General features: G+C 37.1%; 1 protein-coding gene across 3 annotated transcripts in view; it reads left to right on the top strand.

Annotated features, from left to right (window-relative positions):
- The window catches only part of COL14A1 (collagen type XIV alpha 1 chain), a 210,668-nt gene that overhangs the window by 20,759 nt on the left and 175,819 nt on the right, over positions 1-14,090 (top strand). For all 3 annotated transcript variants that reach the window (XM_066265751.1, XM_066265750.1, XM_066265752.1), the window contains exons 3-5: positions 2,256-2,372; positions 5,573-5,716; positions 13,605-13,688. In XM_066265751.1, coding sequence (XP_066121848.1) covers positions 2,256-2,372; positions 5,573-5,716; positions 13,605-13,688 — 345 coding nt within the window. The remainder of the gene's footprint in view (positions 1-2,255; positions 2,373-5,572; positions 5,717-13,604; positions 13,689-14,090) is intronic.

Here is a 14,090-nt window from a genome sequence, read left to right as displayed (position 1 = left end):
GTGAGGGGGCAGAAAGAGAGAGAAGGACAGACAGGGAGAGAAATGAGGAGCATCAACTCATAGTTGCAGCACTTTAGTTGTTCATTGATTGCTTTCTCATATGTGCATTTAACTGGAGGTCTCCAGCCAAGCCAATGACCCCCTGCTCAAGCCAGTGACCTTGGACTGAAGCCAGCAACCCCATATTCAATCTGGTGAACCCACACTCAAGTTAGATGAACCCATGCTCAAGCCGGTGATCATGAGTTTTGAAGTTTTGAACCTGGGTTGTTAGCATCCCAGGCCGACACTCTATCCACTGTGCCATGGCCTGGTCAGGCAAGAGTGACTTCTTAATATAGGACTCCTATCAAAGAAACAGAACATTTCATTTGGGGTCAGAGGTTGTTGTTCTCTAGAATGTGAACTTGGGGAAGTCTCTTAGCTTCTCCTTGATTTCCTATGTATAAAATGGAGATAGGAGATAATAATATAACGAGGAAAGCGAGCCAACATTTATTGACCATCTAGTTTAATGTGACATAGTCATTATCCTGTTTAATGTCATCTATCCTGGGAAGAAAGTATTGCTGTCACCTTTAAAAAAAAAAGGCTTTGGAAGAAACAGTCACATGCTCAGGGTTGTTTATCTAATAAGTGACAGAAATGGGAATCAAACCAATGTCCAAACTACAGAATTTCTTGTGAAATTTGGCAACATGAAAATAGAGTTCCAAAAACACATTTTATAGTTTGAATAACTTGCACAAAAGTAATATAGATCTACCCCTTTTGTGAACTGTCAGAGAAGAGTAAATATACCAGGGTGATTCATGACTATGTGCTTTGTATCGTTCTGAAAGGTATAAATCAGCTACACTTGAAGAATAAAACAAAGTTTATAAAACATCATTATCTTGTATTTGGTCTTTGTTATTTTAGTTCTTTACCATCTTTTTCTCAAATGTTTTTACATGAAGATCTTATGACTATAATATGTCTGTAATAGCCTTCTTAAATGATCTTATTATAACAAATATTGGATTGCTAAAGTGAAATACCTAAAGGCATAAAACAGGTCCCACTAGAGTTGATTATTAAAGCTCACATGTTCCAAGAAGAAAAATTCATCCTTGTAACATATTGGAATCATTTTATGATATTGGCTTTGATTATTAAACTAGAGCAGTGGTTCTCAAAGTGTGCACCAGGGCACACTGGTGCACCCTAGAAGATCTCCAGGTGTGCCCTATGGTATTCCAGAGAAATATGTGCCTGTTGGGGAACAAAAAACCAACAGGGTTTTTGGAGTTTAGATTTTTGGGGGACAGAGGTGGAAAATTGGCTGCTTTAAGCTGACAGTCTTCCCAATCCCCCACCTCACTTGCCTGATTACGTTGCAAAAGACTGTTAAACTGTGGAGCTGGATTGTTTACACTACCCCCCATGTTCCCCAGAAAGACTGGAGGCAAGTTTCTTCTATCCTTGGTTTGGTATAAAGTCAAGATGATATGTATGGTGGGGGTTTTCTGCACTCAACACGATTAAGAGTAAAAAGAGAGGAATTCTTCAATGTATTGATGAGGAAATGAGAGTTTGCCTTTCAAATATAAGCCTAAACATTGAAGAAATCACTAGGACACATCAGACTCACGTTTCTCATAAACACAAGAATGAAAAAACTTAACACGTTTGCGCTGGGACCTACTGAATTTACTAAATCTTACTAAGAATGTATCTATATATATAAAAAGATAACTTTTTTGTCTATTTTTTAACCCTTTTTTAAGAATTCTAAAAGCATAACTCAAAAAAGTAACATAAAAATGTTCTTTAATGTTTTAAATTTAATTTTGTCATATTTATTTCATTTAATTACCATAAAAGCATGCTTAAACATTATATTTTTTTCTTTAATATTTGAGTTAATTATTATAACATATTTCTCAGAAATTTGTATATAGTGTGCCTACAATTATTTGTAGGATTTTAAATGTGCCCTGACTTCAAAATTTTGAGAACCACTGAACTAGAGTGTTAAATTCATACGTCTTTGTTATTAGGTCAGTACTGTTTGGCAAATACTCATCTCTTCAGGAACAAATGGAACAGGTTTGTGATATTTTACAAATGGATTAATTCATTAATAGGGTTGTCAAAAGAACACATTTTGAGACTGAAAAGATCTTGTGCATTTGATTACGGTGACTTTTCAATTTAGCAAATGGTAGCTTAAATGTATCAACATTTAATCATTGTTTGTTTCTCCTTTTCAGTGGCTCCACCCACACGGTTAAGATATAATGTCTTATCTCATGACAGTATACAGATTTCATGGAAGGCTCCAAGAGGGAAATTTGGTGGATACAAACTTCTTGTGTCTCCAGCTTCAGGTAAAAACCATCCACTGTATTTTCACTAGCAATATTTACGCATAGGTAACTAAAACTGTGTAGTGCTAAATGCTGCTTTCAAATCATCTGAAAGGTTTTTTTTTAATTAATTTAATATTTGAGCTTGAAATCTTACCTTCTAATTAAGGAAATAATGTCCCCAAAGTCAAAAGAATGACCACTAGGTTCACCATAATTCTCTGCTCAGGTGAAATTTCCAGGCTATCAAAAATTCTTACTTCTGTCTCAATATAGGGTGAATGCTTTTCATTTAATGACACTTTACAAAAATACCATACATCTGGATGGTCAGCTGCTGTGACTGGCTGACTACATTGGAATTAGGTAACGCAATAGGATATTGTTCAGCAATTATACATTCAAATTATATAAGCGAAGTAGATATGGTAAAAATAAGTGATAAATTAAAGCTGGAAAAGGAAAGTTAAACAAATTTGTTGATCAGGAAGGTGAAGTAGTTATATAAAAAAAGATACTCTTTAGGATCTCTGTCAGGTCTCATTTCTTCTAAGATCCATTTTCACATAGTACATAAAACAGTGGTCCTTCGTCTATCGCGGGGGCTAGGTTCCAGAACCCCCTCCCCGTGATAGACAAAAATCCGCAAAGTAGTGACCTTAGGCTTTATAAACCTCCCCACACTCTTATAAACCTTTCCCGCACTGTTATTAACCTTTCCCACACTCTTATAAACACTTCCTATGCTCTTAAACACTTTCTACACTCTTAAATTTATGTAATTTTAACATATAAAATTCGATATGGGTACTCACCAGTGAATATACAGTAATGTTTTTTTAATATGTTTTAATTAATTTTTTTTACATTTCAATATTTTTAAGCTAGAAAATACTTATTTTACCACAAAAATAATTAAAATAATAAATATATAGAAATATCTATATACTGCAAACTCCTGCAATATAGCAAAAAATCCATGATACAAAATTAGATATATACAATTTAAAGATCCGTGATACAGTGAGACCGTGAAAAGTGAATCGTGATATGGCGAGGGACAACTGTGTATACTTAATAATAGCAAATGTGTATAATCTAGGTGTGTTTATATAAATATAACAATTTTTCTCTTTATTGGTTATAAAGATGGTTATATGGAGGAGGATTCCTTTCAGTTGGAGAGCTTACTCAACTAATTTAATCATGCAAACAGATGCTCTATTGTTCCTAAGTGTGGCCCTCTTACCTAATAGTTGATTTAAAAATCTCAAACAAAACAAGCAGATAGAACACCTGGCTTCTTGCTCTGTCACAGAAAGAAACCTTCTTTCATTAACACATATTCTACATAGGCTCCTTAGAATGCCTCTGGTTTAGTGCCACCACATGCCAACTCTCCCCGTGTTGGCCTGCAGAAGTGACTCACTTGTAGAAAGCAATATTTTATTCTTGAACTGTTTGGTTCAGAGTTTTCTTTTTGGAACATGGCCCAATTTTGAAGTATCCCTGACTTTTAAAAATACAGTTTGTTTTCTAAAGAAAGCCATTCGGGGAAATTTAAAAGATTCTTAAACATTACTGTGACTCTAAAGATCAAAATAGAAATTGCTAATATATTGTACGCCTGAAAATTTCTCATGTCCTATCTTGAAAGGTAAATTTTTCTTCCAGGTCATCAGTGTTTTAACCTTTCCTAATTAATTGCTGGTAATACCAGATTTGAATTACCGCAAAGAGGAAACATAGGGATATTGTAGATCCTCCAACTCTTGCTCACACACTTCTAGTGACAAAATACAAACTGAGGATGAAAGCAAATTATTTTTTTCATAAGTCCTGGGTTTATTTTCCCCAGTGACCCTATGTCCTTCCTGCAGTGGCCCAATCAAATAAGACAGTCTTGACACTCTGGTATTTACTTAATTAAACATAAAATAAATAGAGGAAAAAAAGAGTAGTAAGTACATCTAGTCATAAAATGGTTATAGATGTTTTAGCACTCCATGACACGCTCAAAGTATTGTTGATACCAATTTTTCCTAAAGTGTATTCCATGGCATTCTGCAGGATGCTAATAGCTATTATACAACCAAATAGTTTAATGGTCGAATAAATTTGAGAAGTGCTTTTCTAAACAGGGTTTACATCTTTTTTAAAATTGCAGGATTCTCAAAGTCTTTAAAATAATACTCTCTATGCCTCTCAGAGAAGAATTTGAATACACAGTTTTCTCAGGAAATTCTTTTGTTGTACATGAATTTTAATTGATAAAAGTTCATGAAATCAGATTTAACATCTTGGACACAAATGCATTGAGCAAAATGGGTTTTGGCAAGAGAAAAGCTCAGTTCTGCCTTGTAGCGGGAGGCATGGATGACAGTGGCATCAAATTTCAGACTTAAGGCCATTCATTTTATTAGAATATGATTAAAATGTATTGTAAACTGTGTTATGTTTTATTAAACCAGAAAGTTTCAGATCCTTTTTGCTGTTCCTTCTAGAGAGGCAGATGCTTTAAATTAATTCCCCTTTCCTCAGACACAGTAAACACTGCCAAAAATTAGAGAAGAAAAGTATATTTGGAATTTTGTGTACAAGACTAAGTTTTTAATCAATACCATTTTTAGGAAAGCCTTGGCTGTCAGTCTAATTTGATGGAGAGATAACGAGGGTTTGAGATCTTTTCATGAACTAAGCTAATGTTTAAGTAGCCAGGTAATGAGTGGTTCCTTCAACATCCTGAGCCGGTGATGCTGAGATTTAAAGATAATTAAATTGCTAATCTTTCAAAGATACCTTGACTCATGTAAGAAAGTCCATAAGAAAAATTCCAGTGCAGATAATTACATTTAATCTGCCCATATCTTTCACTTCACATTTCAGTGAAATTCTTTGCTTGAAGAACGTTGACGGCTTCCTGTCTTCTAATCCAGTACCATGGTTTTCTGAGGTAGAGAAAAGTGATAGGAGGTTATGACGAGGGGGCTTTGTGAATGCGTTTGTATCTTATTTGGAAAACTGTGTTTAAGTTGTCTAATGCAAAAAGTACAACTGAGAATGAAAATGAAAAGTATATTAAAATTAAGTGTACATATATACCATGATATATATTTAAATGTCTTCACCTTTTACAAGCTTGAATGCTTGTTAGTAACATCTCTTAGTGTACACGGTTAACTGGCTTTTTAGAATTGATTTATCTTTTTGTTTTATTATAGGTGGAAAAGTCAATCAATTGACTCTCCAGAACACTGCAACTAAAGCGATTATTCAAGGTCTTATGCCAGACCAGAATTACACAGTTCAAATTATCGCATACAATAAAGACAAAGAAAGCAAGCCAGCCCAAGGTCAATTCAGAAGTACGTATTTTCAGGTCCTAATGTGCTGTCATGGGCTCTGTCCCAACTCTGAGTTTTAGTCTGCAGTAAATATTGTAACAGGTTGAAATTCTAGGTTGGTTTAGATGTAAAGAAATCTTAAAAGATATTTAGTATAATCTTCCATGAGTTTCTTCTGTTACCAGTGCTTTTTTCTTCCTCTTGCTTCACCCAAATCATTCAAATGCTACCCATGACTCTGTCTGCTAATCCTTACCCAGACATCTGTATACCTGGCATACAATGGGTGCTCAATAAATACTTGACGAATGACTAAATGAATGATGCCAGTTCCTCCTCTATAGTATCCCTAATAAGTGTCCATCCAGCCTTTACAAAACCAACCTATCAACAAGGAACTTAACTCTTTCCAGTAACTAATCAGTTATTGTTGACTAGGTCCCATGACAAACAAATTTGTGAACAGAAGCAACATGGTAAATATTAGAGACAGAAATACATTCAGGACTCTGTGAAGGGAGGTGCTCTCTGTCCTCCCAGGTAATGGGCTGGTAAGAGAGTGGATAGGGAATGGCTTCCTGTCTGAACTAGTGCTCAAGTAGTAAGTGGGGCGAACAGAAAGGGTGGGGCCTACAGAGACAGTCTACGCAGAGGGGACAGCTCTGAGACAGCCCAATCCATGTCCACACTGTTTCTTTAGAAAGCTTTGCTTTACACTGAGTTTAAAACTTGTTCACACAGGCTCTGATTCTTCTGCCTTTCAGGAGATATTCATTGACTAATTGATTCATTTTTTTTTTAATTAAAAAATATATGTTGCTTGTCTACTAAGAGTGAGGCCCTATTCTAGGAACTGGGGCGTGACAAATCTCTGCCCCTATGGGCCCTATAGTAGTGATTAGAGACTACATCAACTTCTTCTTGGAGGTGGCGTTTCAGTCGTGGAGGGCACAGCTCTGTGTGTCACGAATGCAAATGGAAGAGGCCTGCCCGGATTAACTTTCGGTGTTGCTTCATTGTTAAAATAGACTCTTCAAAAAAAAACCCACTTATTATTAAGGACAGTTTTAAACATTAAATAAAAAGAAGAAGCAGAATAATAGTATAATGAAAGGCTAAGTATCTGTCTCTAACTTCAACAATTTGCCATTCATGGCCAATCTTGTTCCATCTATTACCCCTCCCCCATATTATTTTGAAACAAATCCTAGACAACATTTCACTTAATAGCTTTTTAAATCTTGCCGCTGGGATTAAATCCCCAAATCGGGAGGCTGTGGATTCTAGAACTCTGTGTGTAGCAATGTTCTGTCTGGATTTTTTATTTCTCCCTCCCTTTTTTCTTCTTATTGTTCTAGGAATGTTTTATGAGACATATTTTGCAATTTTTTTTAACTCTTTTCAAGTTAAAAAACCTCCACAACTCTGTTAACCTACTACCTCTTGAAACTCCTGAACAAAGATATTTGGTCAATCTGCCTGTCAGCAGGCCATACAAATGTTTTAAATGTTACATTCTTTTGAGATTTGCATTGTCTGGAAGCCCAAGGAAAAGGGTTTTTTAAAAAATGTTATTTTCAGTATAAAACAGACTTCTGTCTCTTTTATTAGCACTAAGCTTCAGTTTCTGGCCTCTGACATCCCTACATGAATAAGCAAAATCACTGTTCTCCAAGTTCGTGAGAAGCAGTAAGAGGGACAAGGGTTTGATCATTTGACAATCGCCCGAAGGTACTGAAATTGCTGATTGGGCATATTCCACTGAGTGTGCAGCATAAAAAACACAGGTCACCTTTAAAAGATTTCCCAAGACCTATTTACTCTGAACACGTAAAAGAGCATCCCTCTGTCTTTGGCTTGCTTAGCACTGCTGAAAGCATCTTCCTGAGACCATCTAACTGGTGAGTTGGATACATTAGAGGAAAGCTTCTATTTTTTAGCTATGTTATTTTTGTTGGCAGGGTTGAGAGATTAATTCTTCCCAAACAACAGTCTGTCAGAATGAAATCAAAATAACTTCTTTGGATGGCTTCTTGTTCCATTTTGCATTTTAGTTACGTCTTAGCTCCCTGGGAGGTGGTACTAAAGCCTGGTGCCCCCTCCCTGGAAAACTTTCACGGTGGGACCCAGGACAAGACAAATGCTATGAATACAGGTTTGCAGTGGTATAGGGGATTGAATTCTCCCTACGTCCATTCGCTGGTACAGGGAAGCCTAAGAAATAGTCTTTGGATTTTGAAGACAGACAGGCATGTCGGATCTGCTGTACAGTAGGTTTCCAAATCTGGTGTGTGTCTTTGGCAGAGCAACTCACCCATGCCTAACCTCAGTGTCCTCATCATCGCCAAACGGGGCTGATGACACATGCCTATGATTGTGCAGGATAGATCATTTCAGCACATGGTAAGGGGCACGGTAGCTATTGTTATGCTTAATGCCACTTTGCTTGTGACAGTCTGTTTTCTACTGATTTTCCTTCTGCATGAGGACACAGCAGTTTCATGTGGCATATGTGTTACATCTTATGTGACCTAGTGGCCAGGTTCAAGGCGACTTATTTTTACTTGTTCATTGGTTGAGTGGGCCGTGGCCCTATTTTGGCAAACGTCCTTTTCAGCTACCATTTCCCCCATTTGAGATGACATTTTGCTTATCTCTGCCTATTAAATCTGTTTCATTGTTCAGAGTCTGGCTCAAATGTCATTTTTTTCCCAGCGATGTTTTCCGAGTCTCTAAAATTATTCTTTCTCAGATTTATTTCTTCTGATAGCACTGCTTGGCACAATTTTCCTCACACTGAAGTTGCATACTTTTTTTTTACCCAGAAATGTGAGCAATTTGAGGCCATGGCCTATGTGTGGGTGGGATTGAAGATGTAGATTTGGAAATTATCCACAAAAGGGTGAATATTACAATGGTGAGATGATAAAATTATAGGTGGGGCATACAGAGATGAAGGCTAATTTAGTATATAATCATGTTTTATAAACAAGGACCCAAAGAATAAGAATGTTAAGAAGGGTCAGAGGATTACAAGAAAACCCAAGATAATGCCTTTGTAAAACCTGAGAGGAAAAAAAAGAATTTAAAGGAAGGAGTGATCCATATGACCCAGCGCTTACATATCTGGGTGTCTATCTGAAGAAACAAAAACACTAATTCTGAAAGATGTATTAGCTTGACCTGTGGTGGCGCTAGTGGATAAAGTGTTGACCTGGAATGCTGAGGTTGCCGGTTCGAAACCCTGGGCTTACCCAGTCAAGGCACATTTGGGAAGCAACAACTACAAGTTGATGCTTCCTGCTGCTCACCAACCCCTTTCTCTCTGTCTCTCCCCTCTCTAAAAATCAATAAACAAAATCTTTAAAAAAAATAAAAAAATATGTATTACACGTCTCTCTTCATTGCAGCATTATTTATAATAGCCAAAATATGGAAGCAACCTAAATGTCCATCAATAGATAAATGCATAAAGAATGCACACACACTGGAATGTTACTTAGCCATAAAAAAAGAATGAAATCTTGCCATTTGAGACATCATGGATGGACCCGGAGAGTATGATACTAAGTGAAATAAGTCAGACAGAGGACTTATAAGTGGACTCTAAAAAAGCAAATGTACAAATAAAGAAACAAAAAAACAGAAACACTAATAGATGCTGTTTGCCGGAGGGGGTGGATGAGGGAATGGATAAAAAAAGGTGACAGGGAATAAGAGGTACATACTTCCAGTTGTAAATTAATTAAGTCACAGGGACATAATGTACAGCTAGGGAATAGTGTCCATAACATCGTAATATCCTTATATGGTGACAGATGGTGACTAGACTTATTGTGGCAATTACATTGGAAGCTTTATACATTTTGAATAACTACATTGTACACCTGAAACTAATATAATATTTTATGTTAACTGTACTTTAATAAAAATAGATGAATTAATTTAAAAAATAAAGAAGGGAACTTTTCAAAGTGGCCCAGACTTATAAAGAAGTCAGGGTCCTGGCCAGTTGGCTCAGTGGTAGAGCATCAGACTGGTGTGTGGGTGTCCTGGGTTCAGTTCACAGTCAAGGCACACAGGAGAATTGCCCATCTGCTTCTACACCCCTCCCCCTCTCACTTCTCTCTCTCTCTCTCTCTCTCTCTCTCTCTCTTTTCCTCTACTCCTGCAGCCATGGCTCAATTGGAGGGAGTTGGCCACAGGCTCTGAGGATGGCTCCATGGCCTCCACCTCAGACACTAAAAAATGGCTCCAGTTGCAATGGAGCAAGAGCCCCAGATGGGCAGAGGATGGCCCCCTAGTGGGCTTGCCAGGTGGATCCCAGTTAGGGCACATGTGGAAGTTTGTCTCTGCCTCCCCTCCTCTCATTAAATAAATTTAAAAAATAATAAATAAAAAGAAAATCAGAAAACGAGATCTAAAAGATGAATTAAAAAAATTAGGTCGCTGGCAATAGCAGGATCAACACCTCTGATATATTCTTTTTCATTTTTAATCTTGGAATTTAATTTCCAGGTACCCGAAAGACATGGAAGGGTTTTTCCCCCATTTTTAAATTTTTTCATTGAATTACTGGAGTGATATTGATTAAGTTTATATATGTTTCAGGTGTACAGTTTAATAATACATCATTTTTATATTGTAATGTGTGTCCACCACCCCCAGTCAAGTCTCCTTCCATCTCCATTTACCCCCCTTTCCCCTCTCCCACCTCCCCTTCCCCTTTTTCTCTGGTCATCACTATGCTGGTGTCTGTGTCTGTGAGTTTGTTTTTAATCTCTTCACCTTTTTCACCCAGTCCCTCAACCCCATCCTTCTGACAGTTGTCTGTCTCTATGAGTCTGTATTTTATTAGTTTATTTTTTATTATATCCCACATATTAGTGAAATCATATGGTGTTTGTCTCTCTCTGACTGGCTTATTTCACTTAGCATAGTACCCAGGACACAAAAGGTAAGATTTTCTTCTTTTTAACAGCTGAGTAGTATTCCATTGTGTACATGTCCCACAGCTTTTCTAGCCATTCATCTATTGCTGGGCCCCTGGGCTGCTTCCAACTCTTAGCGATTATAAATAATGCTGCAGTGAACATTAGGATGCATATATTCTTTCAAATTAGTGTTTCAGGTTTCTTTGGATATAGTCTGAGAAGTGGAATTGCTGAGTCATAGGCAGTTCCATTTTTAAGTTTTTAAGGAAACTCCATACTGTTTTCCACAGTGGCTGTACAACTCTGCATTCCCACCAGAGTGCAAGAGGGTTCCTTTTTCTCCACATCCTTGCCAGCACTTGTTGTTTGTTGATTTGTTGCTGATAGCCATTCTCACAGGTGTGAGATGGTATCTCATTGTGGTTTTAATTTGCATTTCTCTGATGACTAGTGATGTTGAACATCTTTTCATATGTCTATGTCTATTGGCCATTTTAAAATTTATTTATTTACTTATATTTTAGAGGCAGAAGAATGGGAAGGGGGGGAACATCTATTTGTTGTTCCACTTATTTATGCTGTCATTGGTTGATTCTTCTGTGGTCCCTGACTGAGGATCAAACCCACAACCTCAGGATGTCAAAATGACACTCTAACCAGTTTTTTTTTTTTTTTTTTTTTTTTTTTTTTTGGTGTTGAGTTGTATAAGTTCTTTATATTTTGGATATTAACCCCTTATCAGATGTATTATTGAAAAATATGTTCTCCCACTCAGTGGGTTGTCTTTTCATTTTGTTGATGGTTTCCTTTGCTGTGCAAAAAAAACATGTATTAGTTTGATGTAGTCCCATTTGTCTGTTGATTCTGTTTCTCTTGCCTGAGGAGACATATTAGAAAAAATATCATTACGAGGATGCCCAGGAGTTTACTGTCTATGTTTTCTTCTAGGATTCTTATGGTTTTGGTTATGACTCTTACATTTAAATCTTTAATTCATTTAGAGTTTTTTTTTTTCTGTATAGTGTAAAAATGTGATCTAGTTTTATTTTTTTTGCATGTCCTGTCCAATTTTCTCAACACCATTTATTGAATAGATTATCTTTACACCATTGTGTATTCTTACCTCCTTTGTCAAATACTAATTGATCATGAATGTGTGGGTTTATTTCTTGGCTCTCTATTCTGCTCCGTTAGGCGTCTACGGCCATACTACCCTGAACATGCCCGATCTGGTCTATTCTGCTCCGTTGAGCTATATATCTGTTTTTATGCTAATATCATGCTGTTTTGATTACTATGACCTTGAATTATAGTTTTATATCAGGTAGCATGAGTCCTCTAACATTTTTCTCCCTCAAGATTGCTGTGGATTTTCGGGTGTTTTGTGGTTCCATACACATTTTTGGAATATTTATTCTATTCAATAGTTCTGTGAAATACACCATTGTTTGGTGTTTTGATAGGAATCGCATTGAATCTATAGATTGCTTTGGGTTGTGTGGACATTATAATGATGTTATTCCTCCTATCCATAAACACGGTATATGCTTCCAATTATTTGTATCTTCTTTAATTTCTTCAGAAGACATGGAAGGTTTTTAAGGAAAGGAATAATAAACCTATAGTGATACAACTTTGGCAGATGGCAAGTCTCAAGCCCTTTAGCAAAGGAATGAAAACCACTAGAAAGAAGAGGGGGAAGAGATGAAAAAGACAGGATCAACAGACAATATCTTAGAGAAGGCAGAAAGGAGTTCAGAGGAAATTACTGCTTCCCTGCATAGCCCACCTCCAGTAGATTTGCTGATTTCTGTGAAGTGAAGGCAACAATTAAATGAAATATCTTGCCATAGGATCACTTCTGTTTTTTCACAGGGCATTTTATTTGTTCAGAAACCATCGCCAGCTGGCAGTGGTCTCAACTGACTCATAGAACTTAAGGAAAGCTACTGTAGCATTTTAAGCAACGGAAAGTCAAGCTAATGAAGTCCATTGGTATGAACATAGATTAAAGGACCAAGGGGCATTTCTGGGCCCCTGAATATTTCATGATGAAAAGAACAAAGAAATACTACTGTTTATTACTAAGGAAACTTTATTCTAAGTTTGAAAGGAAAATATTATGGGGTTCTCCACTGTCTATTGCAGATAGATCAGCTCCAAATGAGAATAATCATGGGTAAGATCTTTCTAGAACAAGGACCAATTTACAAGTCTTGTCCAGAAACCTGAAGATAGAGCTTGAATCCTGTGCCAATACTTTCTGATTTTATGAGATATTTTTATTTTATTTTATTTTTATTTTTAGTGAGAGGACGGGAGGCAGAGATAGAGACTCCCACATGCACCTGACTGGGATCCACCTGGCAAGCTTACTAGGGGGCTATGTTCTGCCCATTTGGGCTGTTGCTCCATTGCCCAGCAACTGAGCTCTTCTCAGTACCTGAGGCAAAGGCCATGGAGCCATCCTCAGAGTCCAGGCCAACTTGCTTCAATTGAGCCATGGCTATAGGAGGTCAAGAGAGAGAGAGAGAAGTGAGAGGGGGAGGGGTAGAGAAGCAGATGGGTGCCTCTCCTGTGTGCTCTGACTGGGAATCGAATCCAGAATATCCACATGCTAGGCTAACACTCTACCACTGAGCCAACTGGCCAGGGCCTGATTTTATGAGATATTTTTAAGTTACTTATCATATAGGATAATTGTGCTAATTTTATAGCAGTTTTGAAGGATGAAATTTATTTGCTACATCTACTCATAATGAGTACTTGATCAGAGTAATTTAAGTTTTTTACCACACCTTCTCATGACAAGGGGGCAAAAAAATAGCACTTCCAATATTTGGGAATGAAATTCTACCACGGAGCTAATTTCTACTTAGTACTTTCAATACTTTCAAGGGCTTTAGTAAAACTCACTGAATTATTTTTTTTAGACTCTAACATAACATGTTGCTGTATTTCTACTTTTCTTCCAGTTAAAGATTTGGAAAAAAGAAAGGATTCAAAACCCAGAGTCAAGGTGGACAAAGGAAATGGGAATAAACCGTCTATACCAGAAGGTCAGTTCTTCTTTCTTATTTGCTTTTTGGGGGGTTGAGCTGTTTTAATAACACAGGCAATGCACACACATGTGGCTGTTGGTCCCATCCGAAGATGGGATCTAATGTGAAAATCTTCCTTAGCCCAGTTTACTCTTCCTTCCTCCCTCACACATAATAACTGTCAGCACTTTCCACTCCCTTACTCTCCCGTATTCAATACATCACCGTGTTGCAGTGAATTTATTTTCTGTTGGAATACTGACAGAATCTGCTCATTTCTTTCCATATCTATTGCCAGTACTCAGCTAAGGTTCCTTTTCTTTCTTGGCAAAATATATTTTAAGCAGAATCTCAATGGGTTTCTTACCCAGAAATTAGAGTGCTCCTTTCAAAATAAATCTGACCCTATGTTCTCCCTAC

This window comes from Saccopteryx bilineata, chromosome 3 (assembly GCF_036850765.1).
Source record: "Saccopteryx bilineata isolate mSacBil1 chromosome 3, mSacBil1_pri_phased_curated, whole genome shotgun sequence".
Taxonomy (NCBI): Eukaryota; Metazoa; Chordata; class Mammalia; order Chiroptera; family Emballonuridae; genus Saccopteryx; species Saccopteryx bilineata.
Note: the sequence above shows the minus strand (reverse complement) of the source record. Positions and strands in the feature narration are given on the sequence as shown.